Source organism: Mytilus galloprovincialis, chromosome 7 (genome assembly GCF_965363235.1).
Source record: "Mytilus galloprovincialis chromosome 7, xbMytGall1.hap1.1, whole genome shotgun sequence".
In the NCBI taxonomy this organism is placed as follows: domain Eukaryota; kingdom Metazoa; phylum Mollusca; class Bivalvia; order Mytilida; family Mytilidae; genus Mytilus; species Mytilus galloprovincialis.
Window position 1 is genome coordinate 25,720,331 of NC_134844.1, and position 21,422 is coordinate 25,741,752.

General features: G+C 32.0%; 1 protein-coding gene across 2 annotated transcripts; it reads left to right on the forward strand.

Annotated features, from left to right (window-relative positions):
* The first annotated feature begins 60 nt into the window (after positions 1 to 60).
* LOC143082638 (glucose-6-phosphate exchanger SLC37A4-like) lies at positions 61 to 13,325 on the forward strand. Of its 2 annotated transcripts, XM_076258433.1 has the most exons (11): positions 61 to 118; positions 1,249 to 1,412; positions 2,140 to 2,277; positions 3,005 to 3,099; positions 4,352 to 4,487; positions 5,227 to 5,319; positions 7,734 to 7,889; positions 9,055 to 9,140; positions 9,571 to 9,684; positions 10,341 to 10,479; positions 12,417 to 13,325. In XM_076258433.1, the coding sequence occupies exons 2-11, from the start codon at positions 1,274 to 1,276 to the stop codon at positions 12,593 to 12,595; spliced, it is 1,275 nt and encodes a 424-aa protein (XP_076114548.1). In that variant the 5' UTR covers positions 61 to 118; positions 1,249 to 1,273; the 3' UTR covers positions 12,596 to 13,325. The 2 variants fall into 2 exon arrangements, with proteins under 2 accessions (XP_076114548.1, XP_076114547.1); XM_076258432.1 differs by lacking the exon at positions 61 to 118 and having other exon boundaries at positions 1,232 to 1,412.
* Positions 13,326 to 21,422: the final 8,097 nt, after the last annotated feature.

The window sequence follows — 21,422 nt, forward strand, 5'->3', positions numbered from 1 at the left end:
ATTTGACCCGGAAGAAGTATATTTACTTGTTCCCTGTTTAAAGAAGATAATCTCAATGCATTAATCTCCGTAAGTGGAACCAGTATAAAAGTGAAGAAAGACTGTGAAAAAGCAAAAGGTTTATGTACAATGTCTCTCTATGTGGAAATTTTATCATGTACCTTTACAGGAACAGTCTATTTTTTTTTGTATGCATATGAAAAAAGATGTTAAGTTGATCCTGATCCTGATCCTAAGGTCAATAATTGACACTACTGTTCTCTGTGTGCTATCTTCCTCCTCTTATGGTACACCGTTGCTCGAGGTAATATCTCGCGGTACTTTGGTATACTTGTTGATGACACTCGTTTAATGTTGCAAGAATTATTTCCCTTTGAACGTAATCTAATAAAATTGTCCTATCAGTATTTTAGAATATTGAAAAAAATCTTAACTGTATAATATGAGTTGTTTGTTTTGTATGTTGGTTTTTTTTTCACTTGTAAGTTTGTTGGGCACTCAAGCAAAATTACAAATAGTATACGTCCCCATTCAAATGCATTGATCGTCAAAAAAAAGAGGGGGTTCTATCTAACCCACGGAACCCTCACTCTGGATCCGCCACTTGTAATTTTAAAGTGACTTTCTAAGTTATGCTGGAAACTTCAAAAATACATTTATCGTATAATTAATAATATATATCAAAGTTCATTATTCTATTAAAGTATGGTCAGATCATATGTTTCGTACGTCATATATCATGTATATGAATTCATACTATATACATGCATGCTTTTACAATGGAAATTGTGACGACATGGTGCATTCTTAATAGTATGAAAACCCATTAGATGAGGATATAATGCAAATCGGGGAATGCTATGCTGTTCAAGAAGAGTATGAATCGTAGAATACCAACAGACATGTAGAATGTGCGACTCAGGACATGTTGAAAATGAACTACACTTTCTGATTGAATGCCAATTTTACAATGGACTACGCAATCAATTATTCTCTGGACTTAGTGAAACCTTATTGAATTTGAATAACAATGAAAAGTTAATTTTTTTATTGTCAGATTATCCTTGAAAAACAGCTTGATACTTAGAACAGTCATTATGACAATCTTAATTAATACTATAGTATACTGTATCGATTTGAAGTGACTTATAGGTCCATTGGGCCGGGTGTAATTTAACACAATGTCACTATAATAAACATATTTGTATTGTATTGTTTTGTTGTAAAAAAAAGTTTTTTTTTTAACAGAATAATGTAGAGCTAAAGAAGAAGAATGGAACTAAAAGGGAGACAACTGATTATTTTTACCAGTTTATATATTAGTTATACATTGTATGTGTATGTAAGGAGATCTGTAGCCTTCTCCATACCTGCTTTAGTAACATCAGAAGGATTTGAGAAAAGCCAAATTGGTATTAAAGTCATTGCAAACATTTTTAAGAAAAAGGAAAAAAATTCATATACATGAGTATCATATATTTAGAATTGAAAATAGAAATGGGGAATATGTAAAAAAGACAACAACCTGACAAAAGAGTGGATAACAGCCAAATTTAAAATATTTATTAATTTTTGAAAGAAAAGGGATAAATCTATGTTTTTATTGGATTTTATTATTTTTATATATAATCTGCAATACTATAAACTGAAAGGCAAATGATAATCATTAAAAGAAATCTAGAAGGTACATTTATAATCAATGTAAGTAAAATGATATTTCCTATCTCATTGAATTACCTCCCCTTTAGCTTATTGGGCATTGGCCTACAATGATTTAGTCCAGTTTTGACAAGCATGACAATCCTCTATTGTATTGTTCTGCACAGTATAAATGTTTCCCCAGTTGACTTCTTATAAAGGCAACAAAATTTTGAATTAAAAAATAAAATGCTCATTTTCTATAAATGAATTGTCATACATACATGTACTTTGCTTGAAATAGTTGTCATTGGACTAGATATGAGAATATTAAAGATTATGTATGGAAAAAATGTACAGCAAACTGGTCTTAACAATCTCAGTAAAAGAATATTATCCAATGTATGTTAATTTCCAAAGAAAAAATGTTCAGTAAAACATAAATTTGATTGTCTATGACATTTAAGACTCTATAAATGGGAGATAACTCTATATTTTCAGGTTTAATAACTAGCAGCCAGTCTATTGCATATGCCATCAGTAAATTTGTCTGTGGTATTTTAGCAGATGTTGTAAGCCCAAAAGCACTCAATAGTGGTGGACTAATACTGTCTGGTATAACAGCTATTAGTTTTACAGGTACTTTGATTACGGTATAAAGGATTTTGATCCAAATCATATTCATGTATAAATGCACAATCTATTTACATTTTTCTGTGTTAAAGAGATATAAATAATAAAGGTTTATACATTTTTTTTTATTGAATAGAATTTATGATTCATTGTAGAAGTTTGTGAATTTATCTATGTTCTACAAGAATTATATATATTCACCATTATTTGTATAATAATCCTTTCTTATATGACAAAACTTTCAAGCACTAGTAATATCATGTAGGAAAAGAACATGCTTAAGTAGTGATTATTGCACTGCATGCACTGAGTGCATTTCCATGGAATAGTGCATGCTAGCTTGTGATTATCTACCCTTGGAAAATCCCAGTATTACAGATGTCCTTTTGTTTTTGTGTTAATGGACCATTCAGTCATCTGCAAAAAATTATATAGACCAAAAAAAGAACATGCTTAAGAAGTGATTAAGCACTGCATGCAATTCCAAGGTCTCTTGTCTGCTAGCTTGTTATTGTCTTTCCTTTGGAAGATCCAAGTTTATAGACCATTCATTCATCTCCAAAGTTTTGCTTAGGCCTATTTACTTTTTACGAAGTAACTGTTTGGTCAATAAATTGCTGCACCATAAAATATTGTTAAATTAAGGCCTTCTTTTTAGAACAGAATTACTAGCAACTGTTGGACCTTGTCATATTCAAGCAAACTTACAAATATTTTTTGTATTATAATTTAGGTTTTAATTCAACTTTAGTTTTGTGTTTTTGGTGGTTTTTAAATGGATTATCACAAGGAGCTGGATGGCCAGCTGCAGCAGTAATTCTAAAGCAAGTAAGACATAAGTTGTCTCATATATGTATTTTTATAAACTTGTCTTAAAATAATTATATTATATATATTACAATATACATAGTATACCTGTACCAGCTATATCAAACAAATATATTACAACACTTTATAGATATAGAAAAACGACCATGCAAGGGCTGTATAGCCAGTCAAGGTCATTAAAAACTTCTTCCATTTGTTGATATAGAAAGATGAGGTATGAGTGCAACATTTGGTTTTGAGAAAAATAAGCAATTATTTTATTTGACTTTTTTACTTAGATATAAGAAGATGTGGTATCAGTGCCAATGAGACAACTCTCCATCCAAGTCACAATTTAAAAACGTAAACCATTATAAATCAAGGTACGGTCTTCAACACAGAGTCTTGGTTGGCTCTCACTGAACAGTAAGTTATAAAGGGCCCCAAAAATTACTATTGTCAAACCATTCAAACAGGAAAACCAATGGTCTAATCTACATAAAAAAAACCTATTCTTCATCGGACATTAAGTTTGACTTATGATACTATTACAAAATCATTCATATTTCTGAATTTATTCTTAGATTAAGTCTTTCATGTTGATTGTCTATTACTGTGTATTTATCTATTTTCGAGGGTACAATGTACCAATTTTCGTGGATTGAGAAAAACTTGCATATTCATGGATATTTAATTTCGTGGTTTTGGATTAGTCTGCATACATTCCTTAACTACGATTTTTAATGTTCAACAAATTACAAGAAAATTTGTAATTTGTTGAACATTTAAAATCGTGGTTCCCCTCTACTCACAAATCCAGGAAAAATTAGTATCCAACAAATATTAATGAATCCACAGTATTATTAATATAAACATATTGTATATGAACTGTATCTGTCCTAATTTTATATATCTTTCAAATGAGGCAAAATTTGTTTGGATATTTATTAATGAAAAGTTGTCTATACTTAAATATTTAGGGAGCTATATTATTACATGTCTAGATGTTAGACGAAATGTTAATTAATGTATGTAATAACAATGATTATTGTAAAGATTTTATAGTTCTGATCCTGCCTGTAATTAAATGTATGTGATTTTTATAGAATGAAGATAATAACATCTGTCTGAACTTTTTAATGATTCATTTTAATATATAAAAATGTCTTTCTGTTACAAATCATGATGTACTGTTTTATGTGTACATGTTATGCTGCCCATCAAGGGCCCTTGATTGTAATCAGAAATATTCTTATTCTTTTGTTTCCATCAGTGGTGTCCTCCAACAATATTTGGAACAGTATGGAGTATATTATCAACTTCAATGAACATAGCAGGAACATTTGGTCCGTTAATCACAGCCACTTTTATTGCAAGCATTGGATGGAGAGAAAGTATGAGACTAGCTGGTAAGATTCTGTGATAGGATAGAGTGAAAGTATGAGACTAGCTGGTAAGATTCTGTGATAGGATAGAGAGAAAGTATGAGACTAGCTGGTAAGATTCTGTGATAGGATAGAGAGAAAGTATGAGACTAGCTGGTAAGATTCTGTGATAGGATAGAGAGAAAGTATGAGACTAGCTGGTAAGATTCTGTGATAGGATAGAGAGAAAGTATGAGACTAGCTGGTAAGATTCTGTGATAGGGTAGAAAGAAAATATTAGACTAGCTGGTAAGATATGTAACAAATCGATTGACTAAGTAACATTCATGCTTAATGAAATACACATGTAAGTGTATGGTCAATACACTGACTTGGACCTAGATGTTTAGATATCAAGCTGTAGTATGGGTTATACTTAATGATTGACATGTATGTTAAAAGTATAATTACAAAAATATCAAGGAAATCAAAAAACGGAAAGTCCCTTATCAAATGGCAAAATTAAAAGCTCAAACACATCAAAGAAAAACAATTGTCACATTTCTGACTTAGTGCAGGAATTCCCTTATGTAGAAAATGGTTGATTAAACCTTGTGTTGTAGCTAGCTAAACCTCTCACTTGTAGGACAGTTGCATAAAATCCAGAGACTCAATATGAATAATTTTTCAGAATGATGTCATAAATAAGGAAGTCTTTTCAAAAGAAAAACATTTTCTACTTTTATTTTTGCATTGTTGGATAAAAAGTTTTTTTTGCTTTCAGGAATGGTTTCAATACTGATAGGATTTATAACTTTTGTACTGATAAAAGATAAACCAGTTCAGAGCCAGGATATAAGCATGGATGTTAAAAAAGGTAAGAATATTAATGGTGAAAGCTGTAACTGTAAGTTTAGATGTCTACATATTAATTTGTATGCTAGTTTTCTTTCCTTTAGAATAAAGCTAGAGAGTATATATTCAGGAATCTTTTTTTATGATCATATTTGGGTTAAATCCATGTAGTTGTCTAATTTGCAATCTTACAACAGATTCTCTTTTGGGGAAAGACGGCTTCAAGCCGTCAATCCCCTATGGGATTGACCAGAGTGACACTCCCTCACATCATTCATTTTGATTTTATACATGTTATAGTGTGGAAAACCCCCCAACAAATCTTACTTAGATTGAAGAGAAGGAGACCCAGAAATGAATAGTTTGACTTTAAACACTTTTTTACACATTTCCCTTCTGTTTCTCACAAAATTATCGTATCTTGAACTCTCCTTTACACTATTAACGCTTATTTTACAATCCGGAAAAATTAGTATGACGAGATATTCTAAATATATCCAACCTACATTGCATTTTATAGTGACGTCATTCTTGGAAGAAGCAGGGATATCCTTCACCAGTTCACTGGTTTAATATTTCAATCATTCTTAGAGATCGTGCACTAATTACAAATTTGTATTTGTTAAATCTAAACATAATATTGTTTACTGTAGATGATTTAAACATCAACATACAATACTTTAATTTGTAGGTCAACAACTTTCAAAATCAACAAAGATCGTGGGGTTACATGAGACAGGGGAAAGAAACGATTTTATTACTTTTTTCGAGTCCTACTAATCAGAGACAAGAAGCGTCAAAAAGCGACAAGAAGCGTCAAGAAGACTATTTAGCGACAAGAAAAAAATATTCTTCTTGTCGCTTCTTGTCGCTAAAATTCTTCTTGTCGCTAATTAGTCAGACCACTTTTTCTGTAAAAATTCTGAGAATCTTCCTCCAATTCAGGAGCACCTCAATTGATGAGTAATTATCCACTAAAATAAAAGTTAATGTATTTAAACACTTCAAATGTAACATTTCATTGGATTAGTAGTCTTCTATTAAAACTAAATTTTTGTGTACCTACATAATCATTGTAATGGTAAAAAAAAAAATAATAAAAATTTGCATTTTGTAGTTTAAACATATTTATTATTTACAAATATTTCAAAATTAAGATTTGGAAACAAGCTTCACACAGTTTACATCTCTCATATTGTTTTTTTTTATTAGTACCTGATTCCCTGTGATGAGAGTTATAACTCCGAACTTCATAAAATTCATTGGAAATTTAAAACTGAATAGATTTTTCAGTCCACACTTTCTAAAGAAAAAACCTAAAAATCCAAGAGAACTGTCACAAAAAATGGAAAATGGCCCGAGCCTGCAGTTCAGTAGTACACAATCAAGATTTCAGAAAATATTGTAGTTGTTGTGAAATGACAGAATTCAGTTGAGTTTTATAATTAGCTATCAACTTTAATCAAATGTTTAGATTTAAAAGATGCAGATCTCTTTCATTGGTCCAAATTGAATCCTAAACTAAGGAAATGAAATTACATAAACAACAATTGATTTCAATATTGTCAACCTTTCTACATGTTCTAGCTGTTCTCTTTTTCATTCTTCATATGAAAACTATCAAAAGATACCCCAAAAAAACATAATTAAATAGAAACAAGGGCCGTCTTTCCCCTCAGAGCTATTCAGCTCTTTGATTAATATTGTTAACTCCATCTTATTTTAAGCAACTTTTCTATACTTTATGTCCAAAAGAGGTAACCAATATTGATTTATTAACAGAGGAGACAGAAACTATTTCAAGATGTTAGATTTTACCGTTACCAGGTTTTATATTCTTCACTCCCCCTTGTTTTAAGCTTTTTATGTCCCCACTATAGAGGAGGGGGCATTATTTAAGTTTTGTCTTTGTCTGTCTGAAGATATCCGATTTTATCTATTTTATGTGCATACTTCGATAAAGGCCTGCAACTTAGAAAATTAGTTAACTTAAATACTCTAATAGATATCAAAATTTTCTCCCCTTGACCACTGATCCTTTCCTCGTGTATTTGAATTATTATTTTATGTTTCTTTAATCACTCTGTAATGTTTATGTCATGTTGTAATTAATGTTATGCTCTTAATGGGCCCTTTAATGTAATTTGGAAAATAAAAATATTGTATTGTATTGCATTGTATGTCCGTGGGTAATTACATCATAAAGTTGGTTTCTGTTCTCTAACTTCAGTTTGCATCAACCAAATATTAAGAAACTTATACACAATCCTTATTACCACAAAACACAGATCAAGTTTGAATTCTGGTGGCATCCCCTTAATTGTTCTAGAGTTATGCCCCTTTACAAAGGAAAAAATGTTCAATTTTTCGTTTCTGTTCTCCAACTTTATTTTCTACACTATAAGTCGAATAGAGATATTATTGATTTATTAACAGAGGATACAGAAAGTATTTCAAGATGGAAGATTTTAAGATTGCCAGGATTTCTGGGTGTATGTTTGTGTTATATGACCGTATCATTAATACAGTATGGTATTATACAATGGGGCCAGCTATACTTAGTAGAGGACATAGGACTTAGCTTGTTAATAGGTATGTTTGGACTATGCTGAATACTTGTCTTATTGGCAATTATATATACCACTTACCCTTATTTGTATATACAAAGATGTGGTATGAATGCCAATGAGAATATTTATAGTTTATTCCTTGCCATGTCAAACTTAAAATTTGTATTTTTACTGGTTCCCTTTGTTAAAAAGGAAAATGCATGGCCTCGATAGGCCACTTCATGGTTAGTTCAGCTGTATTGAATAGGGGTCTATTAAGGGGCAGACTTTTTTTTAAAGAGGTGGAAATAGTTAGATGGTAGATGAAATCCTATGCATGTTCCTGGTGCGGGAATTTCTCGCTACATTGAAGACCTGTTGGTGACCTTCTGCTGTTGTTTTTTTCTATGGTCGGGTTGTTGTCTCTTTGGCACATTCCCCATTTCCATTCTCAATTTAATTCCAAGCAACTGCTCTGTTTTAATGATGTTTTCCTGTATATTTAGGTAAAGATTGCATGAAATGCAATCAAAACCTTATGGGACTGACTTGATATCTAAATGTTCCAAGGCTGATCACTACCTTTTTTGATACACAAAATATAGTGCATTGGCCATATACCATTCTATACATACTATCCATGAACATTTCCAGAAATTTATTGTTGTAATATATGCTCAGATATTCAAGACACAAAATGATGTTGCACTTGCAGGAATCTAATATCTGTTCTAAAAATATAAATTATGTCATTGTTAACCTCATCTATAAAAATTGGAGTTATCTTCCTTTGTCTAGAATAGCTGTTAAATCAACGACAACCAATGCAATTTTTAATTTTACTTCCCACTGATAAATTGAAGCAATCTTTACCGTTCAGTACTTTCAATTCTTTCTATTTTTACCTCCATTATGAAAATCTGCCCCTTGTTCAATATGGCCTAACTTCCTGTGAAGGGGCCTATTACATCTTAATTTAATTATGTCTCCCTACTGAACATAAACTCCAGTAAATTGGAGCTTTTTTTAAAAATTTTTTATAAAAAGACAGATTTTCACAGCTCTACAATTCCACTTTCAAATTACAAAGGAAGAAAATATCTGAGATTTATGCATGAAGATTGACTTTATTTTTTCACACTACTTTTTTAAGATTCAGCTATACAACCTGTTTAATTTTAATACATGTAATTCCATTATCTCAACAGGAAGTGGTTTTGTCAGTAGTGTGGAAGTAGGGGGAATTGTGGGAAGTTTTATAGCAGGATATTCCTCAGACCACATGATCTCAAAAGTTAGTATGTTGATATAATTGTACCCTTGTAGAACTCAACAATGGGGTGTTCAACAAAAAAGGGTTATACAAAATCAACCCTCACATACATTTTTTTTCTAGAACAGTATCATTGATAAAATAACATACAAAAATGATTGCAGGAATCCCTTAAAATATTGTACAGTATAACAGACTTAACTAACCACTAAAACCATCTCCTCTGAGAATTTAAACAAACTGACAAAAATAAACAACAATTGGTCTAGGTAATATGGTTTTATACAGGCACAACTCCAAAAACCAACTTCTTTGAAAAATTAAACATACAAACAAAAACAAACAACCAGAAAAAAGCATGTTGTTTAGTTTAACCTGACTTGGAACAAACAAAACTGTTGAGGTTGCACCTATTTTATAATAACACTTATTTTGTATTTCTTTATTTCAGAATTCAAATATTCCACAGTTTTTAGTAAGAAAGACATTATGGATACATTTTTTCATAGTATTAGGTGTAGCTCTCTATAGTTTCATCACAGTTATTGATAAAGATTCGTCTAAGGTAATCTATTTATAATTTTTTTTGTTATTAAATCCATGCTTATAGGTTAAACTTATCTCAAAGATTTCAGTGTGCTTGCCATATTTCTGGAATAAATTTCATTAGGTATGCTCAAGCCCAAAGATTTTGAAACTAGGACCAGCCTTATTTTTGCAAAGATTTACTCTTTCAGATTAAGAAAAAAATGAATGACAAGAAATATCTACTCTTGAAAAAATTGTATGAAAATTATTTATTTCAATTAAATGGAAGACAATAAAAAAAATGAAAAAGTATTACATTTTTAGTATTACTTAATTCTGTCTCATTAACATATACCGCATTTCTCATTTTATTCATATAACTTTTTTTTAAAGCAGAATTTTTCATGATGTTGTTGAAACCATTAGTTGTTAGTTTAAATATATTTATTTATAGTGGATTGTGAAACAAGTTATTGCAACTTATATTAATCCCTTTCCACTTTGCGGGTGCGAGTGCTGCCTATAGTTAGTTGTTAGTTTATCAATATCATTTTAGCATATACAAATTTTGTCATGGTCATTGTTGCATCTGTTGTAAAGAAAATATCTCTCCTACTTTGCGGTCTGATATTGTATAATTGATTTATCCATACTAGCCTTTTCTCCAATTAAAAATGTTTTTCTTTGTTCCAGATGTTGATATCTTTAATAGGTTTTATAATTGGCTTTGCCATATATGGACCTATATCAATAGCTGGAGTGATTGCACTGGAATCTTCACCTAAAAATATCTCGGGGACTACTTACGCTGTAGCTGCTTTGTTTTCAAATAGTAAGTTTTCATAATTTTAAAAAGATTGGATGTATTATAAATTTATATGAGAAAAAGAAATCAAAAGAAGTTACTGAAATAATAATAACAGTGCATAGTAGAAATGCAGTAAAATTACTAAAAAGCTTTATATATTAAGTCATTGAGGGTGTCATCAGCTCAGTACTTCTATACTGACATGATTAAAAAAAGAATTGTAATTTCCCAGATGATAAACATCAGAATTATTAAGAAATATAAGGGGCCTTATCTTTATGCAAAGTTAACCTTATTCTTTTTTGTAATTTTTGGTCATATAGCTCTTTGTATATACTGAATATATTCAGAAATTATTGCTAAAAATGTGACAGGGTTATACTGGCAATAATTCAAACTTGCTGTTAGAAATTGTTTATATGAATTAAACAGGATTTTTCTCAATATCACAAAAATTACAATCGCGTTTTAGTCTTGAATGACAAAAATCGCAATAACTTAAAATGCACGCAATATTTTCTGAATTTACAGTAAACAATTTTAAAATCTCTGCAGACAAAGCAATTTTCAGGATTTATCTCATCAGGAATGGTCAAAACCTTACATTTGAAAGCCAAGGATGTATACAGATAATATTTGAACGCATAAAGAGCTAGATAAAATGTTAAAATGAAAACTTATATCTCTCTGCGTTCAAGGTTTTAAAGGACCAAAGCTACTAAACAGTTGTCTATACCCTACATCATTCTTCAAAAGTTTCCACACAAGTGAAGACAGAGGAGCTTTTAAAATTGTATGAATTAATATCACGCCGGCCAGGATATTCAACTGCAAGAATGTAGGTTATGGAAGCATGGAAATTTATATTTATAACCCAACAAATGAACTCTGATGAAATATCTAGGATGACAGCAATTTCATAATTTGACAATTTGGTATTTTCCTAGTAGTACTGTAAATTCAGAAATTATTGTGATGTTCTTATTATTGTGAAAATTGTGACAGGGTTATAATCGGTGCTTTGCTTTTGCGCCAATTAGCATTTCATTAGTGCCAAAGAAATCTTTCATTTGCGCCATAAACCATATTTCATTTGCCCCCAAAAATAAAACCTTTCATTTGCGCCAATAATACAGGTAGATAGTATAAACAATTGATTTTTGAAAAAGAAGACTTTTAATGATAAAGACAGTTTTTGTTTGTATAATAAAACACAATTATTAGAAATCAGTCATCATAAAACCATACAAAGTATGTTAAAACTTCGTTGAAACACAGTTCTGTTACTTTGAACATATTTGAAAAGCAGTAAAATTGCAAGACAGTTCTAACTTAAAGCTTTATACACTACAGTAAAGTTATAATTCTGGCCGTATCAGTTTTATTCTTGCTTTGCAAGTTTTATGGTACATCTAAACAATTTTTATCATGATGCATATGGTAAGCTATATATACTGTATTTGTGATCATAAAAAAATACAAACTTATTTCCTCTGTCTCTGAACTTACAATGTCCATCTATACACCTCAAACACCTCAAACATTTGAACACCTTATAATTCAAAACCTCAGAGTATGAACAATTATCCAGGAGAAATACTGTTACAGTAGAAACAAATCTTATTCACTACACAGCAATGGATATTTAACATTTCCGTTATATGTTGCCTGTATTACCTGTGAAATGTTGCAAATAAAGTTTTTATATTTTGGTGCAAATAAAAGATTGGATTTTATAAAAAATTGGCGCAAATGCAATGCGCCCGTTATAATCACAGTAATTTAAAATCACATTTTGGAATTTTTTATATGAATTAAACAGGATTTCTCTCAATGTTGCAAAAATTCAAATCACATTTTAGTCAAAAATGACATAATCAGAATAATAAACACACTTAATAACTTCTGAATTTACAGTATTACATTGAGTTACATTTAATTTTGATAATTTTCTTTTTCAGTTGGTATTTTCCTGGCAGGATTACCATTCAGTTACATAGCCAAACAGTATGACTTACAGACAACATTCTTTATTCTGGGAACATTTTCAATCATCATGTTTTTGTATTTGATATTAAAGTTAAAGTATGAATTATCATCATATAGGGGTGGACTAATGAAGGTTTTGTTCATGAAATGAAATTCATATATCATTATAAATTGCTCAAATTTGTGGGTTGTTACAATTGCAGAAATGTTTTGCAAGGTTATTTTTGTTTATCAGATAATATTTATAATTGTCAAAGGCTATACATGTACTTTACTATTAAAAATAAGACTAAAATTTTAATGAATATTGATTTTTGAATGCTTTTAAAATAATTTTGAATTTTAATTTATAATAATTTTTTCATCAAATTTCAAGGACCTGTGATTTAAAAAAATGTTTAAGCACTCTATGATGAAATTTTTCAAAATTATTATGGCATTGTTTTTGAATAAATTTTGTTGTGACAAACACATCAAATCAATTTGACATGAAATACTACAAAGAGACTGTTTTGATATGTTGATATACCTGATGTGGTGTAAAGCTATCACCAATCAATCAATCAATGTCGATATAATAAAACATAAATATTAATTTTGATACATTCTGATTTAAAAAAAAAATGGTACTTGGTGATTTTTGTGTTTAAAAAAATTATGGTAAAGATAGATTATTTCATGCAGGGAATGAGATGTAATTTGACAGTGGGGTGTAATGTAACCTTTATTTTATTTTTAATACCTGTAGCTAATTTTAAAATTTTCTATGCGATTATATTTTATACAAGGCATTTTTTTGACAATCTGAATTGCTGCCTGAATGAATATACACAATTTTGTTGTAAACAACAATTGTACTTTATTAAAAATATTGGTGCTAATCTCTAGTGTTGTTTTTGTTGATGTCATTTTTATGGTTCAGAAACAGCTTAAGGAAAAAGTTACGCAAAATCCACACTAATAAGTTACAGGATATCTATATTTAGTATATGTAATCCTTACAAAAGTAAAATCACAAAAATACTGAACTTCGAGAAAAATTCAAAACGGTAAGTCCCTAATCAAATGGCAAAATCAAAAGCTCAAACACATCAAATGTATGGATAACAACACTCATATTTCTGACTTGGTACAGGCATTTTCTTGTGCAGAAAAAGGTGGATTAATCTTGGCTTTATAGCTAGCTTAACCTCTCACTTGTATGACAGTCACATCAAATTCCATTATTATGACAACAATGTGTGAAACCAAGATATACATGTCTACCTGACCTTGACATCATTTCATTAATCAGTGATCAAGGTTAAGCTTTCATAGTCAAGTCGTTATCTTTTCACTTTACGGATTAAATAAACAATATTTGACCTTGAACTCATTTTCATGCTTTATTGGTCAATGTTTAACAACTCATTTTCATGCTGTATTGGTCAACGTTTAACAACCCATTTTCATGCTGTATTGGTCAACACATAACTCATTTCCATGCTTAATTTTTCAATGTTAAATACTCTTGGTTTTGTTAGTTTATCAGATACTATATGCATTAGGTCAACTGTATTTGGTGTATGGAATGATTGTAAGGTGTTTATGTCTGTCGGGCATGATTCATCTGACCTGTACCTATTTTCATGATTTATTCTTCATTCTAATATGACGTGCTTCTTTAGCTGTTTAAACAACACTGTGATAAAATTCTCGATAAAATATACTTAGCGCAGACTCAAAGATATACATAATAATGGCTGTTACAATATACTTGCCACTTAAATCTACATGTATTGGAACCTTTTTGCAGACCCTCTGCCGATTTTATTGTTTTAAAAAGGGCAATTAAAAAAAGACAAAATAAGTTTTTTTCTTATTCATATGCATAATAAAAAGAAGTAATGCACAAGAGCTTGGAGAAATCAACAAAATAAAAATTAAATAAAATTCCGCGAAAGTCTATTAATCTTTTTGGAGCATTTTAGTTATTTCAAAACATGACGTCATACAAATGAAACCGCTAAAGTTGAAAGTTTTCTGTTGCGTGAACCATCGGAATTCGAATGATATTGTATTAAAACTGATTTTTGAGGTAGTTTTTGTTTTATTTTCTATTCTATTGCATTATTCCCATATTTACTCGTTTCAGCAAGTCAATATGGCAGGTCCTTAGTTACAAAATGTCAACTTTGGATTTAACGGAACCTTACGAGAAAAACATGTAAATTAAAAATGGGAAATGTTGGGTTTGAGAATTTAAAGAATTAAAAAGTTTTTTTCCAGCAGTTATTCACGAACTAACTTACGCAAGCTACATTACAAGCAGAGCCAAATACAATGAAAGTCCCAACTATGTATTGGCTTCCGAAGCTACACAAAACCCCTTACAAATATAGATTTATTTCGTCTTCAAGCCATTGTTCAACTACTAAATTGTCTATTCTTCTTACCAGCACACTTGGTACAATTAAAAACCTGATAATAAATTGTTCAAATAAGGCCTTCGAAAATAGTGGAATAAATTACTTTTGGAGTGTCAAGAACTCGTTGGAAGTACTTGATAAATTGCATGTATATATTGGTGATTTTGAATCTGTTCAAAGTTTTGATTTTTCTACCCTGTATACCACATTGCCTCACATTCTCATTAAGAAAAAATTCACACACCTAATTAAATGGGCATTAAAAAAATCAGAATGTGAATATATATGTTCAAACTCTTTTAGGTCATTTTTTAGTAGCAATAAACAAAAAAACTATGTTAATTGGACATGCTTTGATACTATATATGCCCTTGAATTTTTACTAGATAAAATTTTTGTTCGCTTTGGGGATTCCGTATATCGTCAGATTATCGGAATTCCAATGGGGACTAACTGTGCACCACTTATTGCGGACCTGTTTTTGTATTGTTATGAGTTACAATTTATGACAAAAACAAGCAAAGACCCATCGAAACAACATCTGATAAACAAATTTAATAATACTTTTAGATATTTGGATGATATTTTGGCTCTCAATAATGACGACTTCAGTATGTATATTAATGAAATTTATCCTGTTGAACTTACTTTAAATAAAGCTAATACTAACAATGACCACTGCCCTTTTCTCGATCTTGATATATATATCACTAATGGAAAGATGAATACTAAAATTTATGATAAAAGGGATGATTTTTCATTTCCTATCGTTAATTATCCGTTTTTAGATGGTGACGTTCCCTTGTCACCATCTTACGGTGTTTATATATCTCAACTTGTACGATTCGCTCGTGTATGTAACAATGTTTTAGATTTTAACGAGAGAAATTTATGTATTACTGAAAAATTATTACACCAGGGTTTTCGATATCACAAACTAGTCAAAACATTTACTAAATTTTATCATCGGTATAAAGACATCATTCGTAAATATAGCTCAACATGCAGACTTCTAATACGTTCAGGTATTTCACATCCAATTTTTTATGGAAACATTCTTTATAAAGCACAAAGGTGTCAGTATTCACCTCAGAAACTTAAAAAACCTTTGAATAGACTTATTAAGAAAGGATATAATTACGATACTGTTGTCAAGTCATTAAAGATTGCATATTTTGGCGTTAATATTGAGTCACTGATAAGGTCTTTGCATCGGAACTAAACACATTTATTCTAAAAACAGTTATTGGCATGACACGGGTTATGTTCTTCTCATATATGTTATGATGGTATGATACTAAACCCCTAACGGGAAGGATTGTGCCTGATGTTCATATGATGAAATCATAATCTTTCAGTCAGTTTAATTGAAGTCTGGAGCTGGCATGTCAGTTAACTGCTAGTACTTCTACTTCTACTTCTATGTGGTTAATCTGCAGTCGGAAATTCCATAACGCAAATATACTGTGCGCGTGTGTCAACCAGTACACGCCAAGTTAAAAATAACAAACTTTGTGTATTTACAGGAACAAAAACAGATAAAATTATGTGATGTTTGCAACAACTGTACAGGGTTAAAATCAGGTATCAATATTTACGCCAGGAACTGCCACACACAGACCCGGAAGGCGACTGTTGTGGGAGCTTGGATGGCACATTCAGGTAGTTGGTTCCAGTCAACAATTGTTCTTGGGATGAAACTGTATTTATAGGCATCCGTTGAAGTGCTGACTCTGGAAAACCTGTCTCTGTGGTATTGTCGGGTTGTTACAGTTGGTCTTCTGATGTAATCTGGAATAATGACTGATGCTTCTCCATGTAGGATCTTAGGGAGCTACCATTTGATTTTTATGGGGGGGCTAGGATGAAATTTGAAAAAAATAGGCAGGACAGGAGTTTTGAGTAAAAAAAAAGGCAGGATGAGACACTTGCAAAAAAAAAAAGTCAGGACGACAATTTAGGTAAAAAAAGTCAGGATAAACTAAAAAAAAAAGGCAGGATCGAACAGAGTGAAAAATAAAAAGGCAGGACAGAGATTACAGCTAAAAAAAAAGGCAGGACAAAATTTTTCATCCTAGCCCCCCCATAAAAATCAAATGGTAGCTCCCTTATAAAGGAGTATGAGCCTGGCTCCTTGTCTGCGTGTTGCTAATGTTGGCCAGCCAAGTGTCTGTAGGATGTTGGTTACAGTTCCTGGTTCCCGAGAATAGGTTGATGTTACAAATCGGGCAGCTCTTCGTTGTACCATCTCGATTTGGCTAATATGGCACTTTTTATATGGGTCCCACACTGCAGATGCATACTCTAGGTGAGGTCGGACTAATGTTTTGTATGCGCTCTCTTTTATGTCTTGTGGACACTTATTTAAGTTCCTTCTTAAGAATCCAAGTGTTCTGTTGGCTTTTGATGTTGCTTTTGTTATATGGTGGTCCCAATTCATGTCCTCTGATAGTTCTAAGCCGAGGTATGGGTAGTGCTGAACTGTTTCCAGGTAATGTCCCATCATATGGTAGTTGTGAACAACAGGGTTGCGTTTTCTGGTTACCCTAAGGATGAAACATTTTGCTGGATGGAATGTCATCTGCCAGCGTCTTGCCCATTCTACTAGTAGCGTAAGGTCTTGTTGTAGTTGCTGGCATGTATCCGAGTTGTGGACGCTTCTGTACAAGAGGGAGTCGTCAGCAAACAGTCGTAGACTGGTACACGGCGATATAGAATCGCCTATGTCGTTGATGTACAGCAGGAAACATAAGGGTCCAAGGACCGTCCCCTGGGGTACACCGGAACGTACTGCTTTCATATCACTCATTTCACCATCTACACAAACTCGTTGATTTCGTTTGGTAAGCCATGCGCTTATCCAACCAAGAACATCTCCACGGATACCGTAGTAGCTCATTTTCTGCAATAGCCGCTGGTGTGGGACTGTGTCAAATGCCTTGGAAAAATCCAAGACAAGCATATCTATTTGTTCTCTCATGTCCAGAGATCGTGCCACTGATTCTATGGTGTTCACCAGTTGAGTTTCGCAGGAGCGATGTTGTCTGAAACCGTGTTGGTAGTCCACTAATATGTTGTGTTTTTCCAAGTGGTTCATTACATGGCGGTAGATGATATGTTCCATTGTTTTACAGTAGTCTGTTGTTATTTATGTATTATTGTCATTTTGTTTATTTTCTTTGGTTACATCTTCTGACATCAGACTCGGACTTCTCTTGAACTGAATTTTAATGTGCGTATTGTTATGCGTTTACTTTTCTACATTGGTTAGAGGTATAGGGGGAGGGTTGAGATCTCACAAACATGTTTAACCCCGCCGCATTTTTGCGCCTGTCCCAAGTCAGGAGCCTCTGGCCTTTGTTAGTCTTGTATTATTTTAATTTTAGTTTCTTGTGTACAATTTGGAAATTAGTATTGCGTTCATTATCACTGGACTAGTATATATTTGTTTAGGGGCCAGCTGAGGGACGCCTCCGGGTGCGGGAATTTCTCGCTAAATTGAAGACCTGTTGGTGACCCTCTGCTGTTGTTTTTTATTTGGTCGGGTTGTTGTCTCTTTGCCACATTCCCCATTTCCATTCTCAATTTTACATATTTATAAAGATATTTGAGCTTTATCTAGCAGGGAGTAAAAAGGAACAGCCACACACACAGCATACCCACCCTCGCTTCAGTTTTTTAATGACTGTATTTGTCCTATTAGAATCTAAATAATTCATGGAAGCCATATATTGTTGGAAATTTACACATGGCCTGGGCCGTGATATTCGTGCTTAACGCTCAGGATAAAATTCCAATATCACGGCCCAGGCCATGTGTAAATTTCCAACAATATATGGCTTCCATGAATTATTTCTTAAATAATTACATGACAGGTATGTTTCATTATAATTACGCTATTTTGATTGGCTAACAACAATCTTTGGTTTTTGAAATCAACCTTCATATAAAATTAAATCCTACATTCATGATTACCGGGAGTTCCACAATAAAGTGCACAATAAAAGAAAAACTTGATAGAAATCAAAGAAAACAAGAGGCTGTCAGAGCGACAGCAAACCAGATTTATTTGTGTCCTGGTATTTTTCAATATCACCAAGACCGTAACTGATGAACGGTGAAAGTGAAAATTGTCAATATCAAAGTTGACCTCCATTTTGTCATCATTAGCAACATATTAAAATTTAAAAAGCTTAGGTTAAATGGTTCATGAGTAAATGCAAAAACATGACTGGAAACAAAATTTTTGTCAAGCCTGCAACTTTTGTTGCAGAAAACTCGACATAGGGATAGTGATCCGGCGGTGACGGCATTAGCTTACTTCTTAAAAGCTTTATATTTTAGAAGGTGGAATTAAGACCTGGATGCTTCATACTTTGTATATAGATACCTCATGTTACGATTTTTTGTAATGTTAAATGCTCTCTTACTATAAGTAAATAGGATAACTATATTTGGTATGTGCGTACCTTGCAATGTCCTTATGTCTGTCCGACAGTTTTCACTTCACCTCGACCTCATTTCATGGATCAGTGAACAAGGTTATGTTTTTGTTATCAAGTCCATATCGCAAATACTATATGCATTATAAAGTCTAGCATGGTCGAGGTTATAGTTAAGTTTTTGTGTTTAGGTCTGTTTTTCTAATACTATATGCAATAGGTCTACTATAATTGGTGTATGGAATGATTGTAACGTGCAAATGTCTAGCTGACAGGTGTCATCTGACCTTGACCTCATGTTCATGGTTCAGTGGTCAAAGTTAAGTTATTGAGTTTTGGTCTATTTTATTATATGCAATAGGTCAACTATATTTGGTGTATGGAAATATTTTATGATCTATATATCAGTCACACAGGTTTTATTTGATTTTGACCTCATTTTAATGGTTCATTGCTAAGTGTTAAGTATTTGTGTTTTGGACTGTTTTTCTTAAACTATAAGCAATAGGTCAACTTTATTTGTTGTATGGAAGAATTGTTAGCTGTACATGTCTGCCTGGCATGGTTCATCTGACCTTGACCTCCTTCTCATGGTTCATTGATCAATGTTTAGTTTTCTTGGTTAATGTTGAGTTTATGTGACAGTTTTTATAAAGCTTTTTTATTTAGGACTATCAACATAATATCAATGATAAGTAAAGAAGGGGAGACATTTCAGCGTGTGCACTCATGTTCCATCTTTCAAGAACAAAAACTCCTCAATATAAAAAGTGAAAATTGCCATTATTGAACTTGACCTCAATTTTGTCATCAGTAACAATATATTAAAATTCTAAAAGCTTTGGTTGAACAGTTCATAAGTAAATGCACAGACAGGACTGGAAACACCATTTTTCAATCTTTCAAAACCATAACTCCTGAACAGTAAGTCAAAATCGTCATTATTGAACTTGACCTCCATATTGTTGTCTGTAACAACATATTAAAATTTTAAATGTTCATGAGTAAATGCACATTTGGCTGCTCAGATTATTAAGGCAAAAGGCTAACAATATTTTCACAAAGAATGATTGTAAGGTGTACATTTCTGTCTAGCAGAATTCATCTGACCCTCATTTTGGATATTCACGGCTGGTAATCTACACACGCAGAACATTTGGTTCTGCAATGAAAAACGTGAGAGGATTTTCCGGTTGTGCTTGAGTGGAGTAATTGTCACCGCTTCAAAAGGTATGTGCATTTCTAAATCGTAATTTTCTGATTCAACTGATCAAAATATTGAAAATCAGAGAATGCTATGCTGTGGTGAATACTTTAACGAAGAGATACATGTATCATTTACTGTTGTACGTGGAGTTGAACTCCTACAAAATCAGTTGCCCCACGAGAAATTGCCTAAAAAGGTGACATATAAATTTTGAAATGGTTCTATTTACAGACCTACAAGTTGTAATTTACTTTTTATTCAGTCAATTGGTATGAATGTCGTTTTGGGCGGCGTGTACGCTGTCCGGTGTTCATAAACATCTCAGTGAATCTAAAAACCTCATATTTTCATTATGTAATGCGTGAGGGGATCGGTTCTGATTGAGGACATCGTGAATGCGTGAGGGGAAGTGAACTCATATCTTTGTATACAAGCTATATATATGAGTCGTTGAAAGTTGCCTTAAAATGGTTAGATTGTTCATGAAAAAAAAACACATTTGTGTGCATAAAGAAAAGATATAAGATAGAATTTTGAAATAACAATAAATCACCCAGTTTTCTTTATATGAATAAACAGTCTAACCACTTAATTGCAAATATGTCTCCAAATTCGTGGATTTGGGCAAATAATCGGTCTAGTTTACTACCACAATTTGATATATTGTAATTTTTATTGCTATTATTAAATGTTATAGCAGTACAACAAATCTTATCTTGAATTCTATCTTAAGTCTATCTCATTTTGGGGATTTTTTTTTAGAAATTCAAACGCGACGTCACGTTGTGCGTTGATCGCTTTGGCTAACTCGACTGAATTTGTATGTGCTGGTTAAGGGACGTGAAATCATATCTTCATATCCAAGCTATAAGTCTTTAAAAGTTGCATAAATGTGGCATGCCAAACCTTCCGCTTTTATGG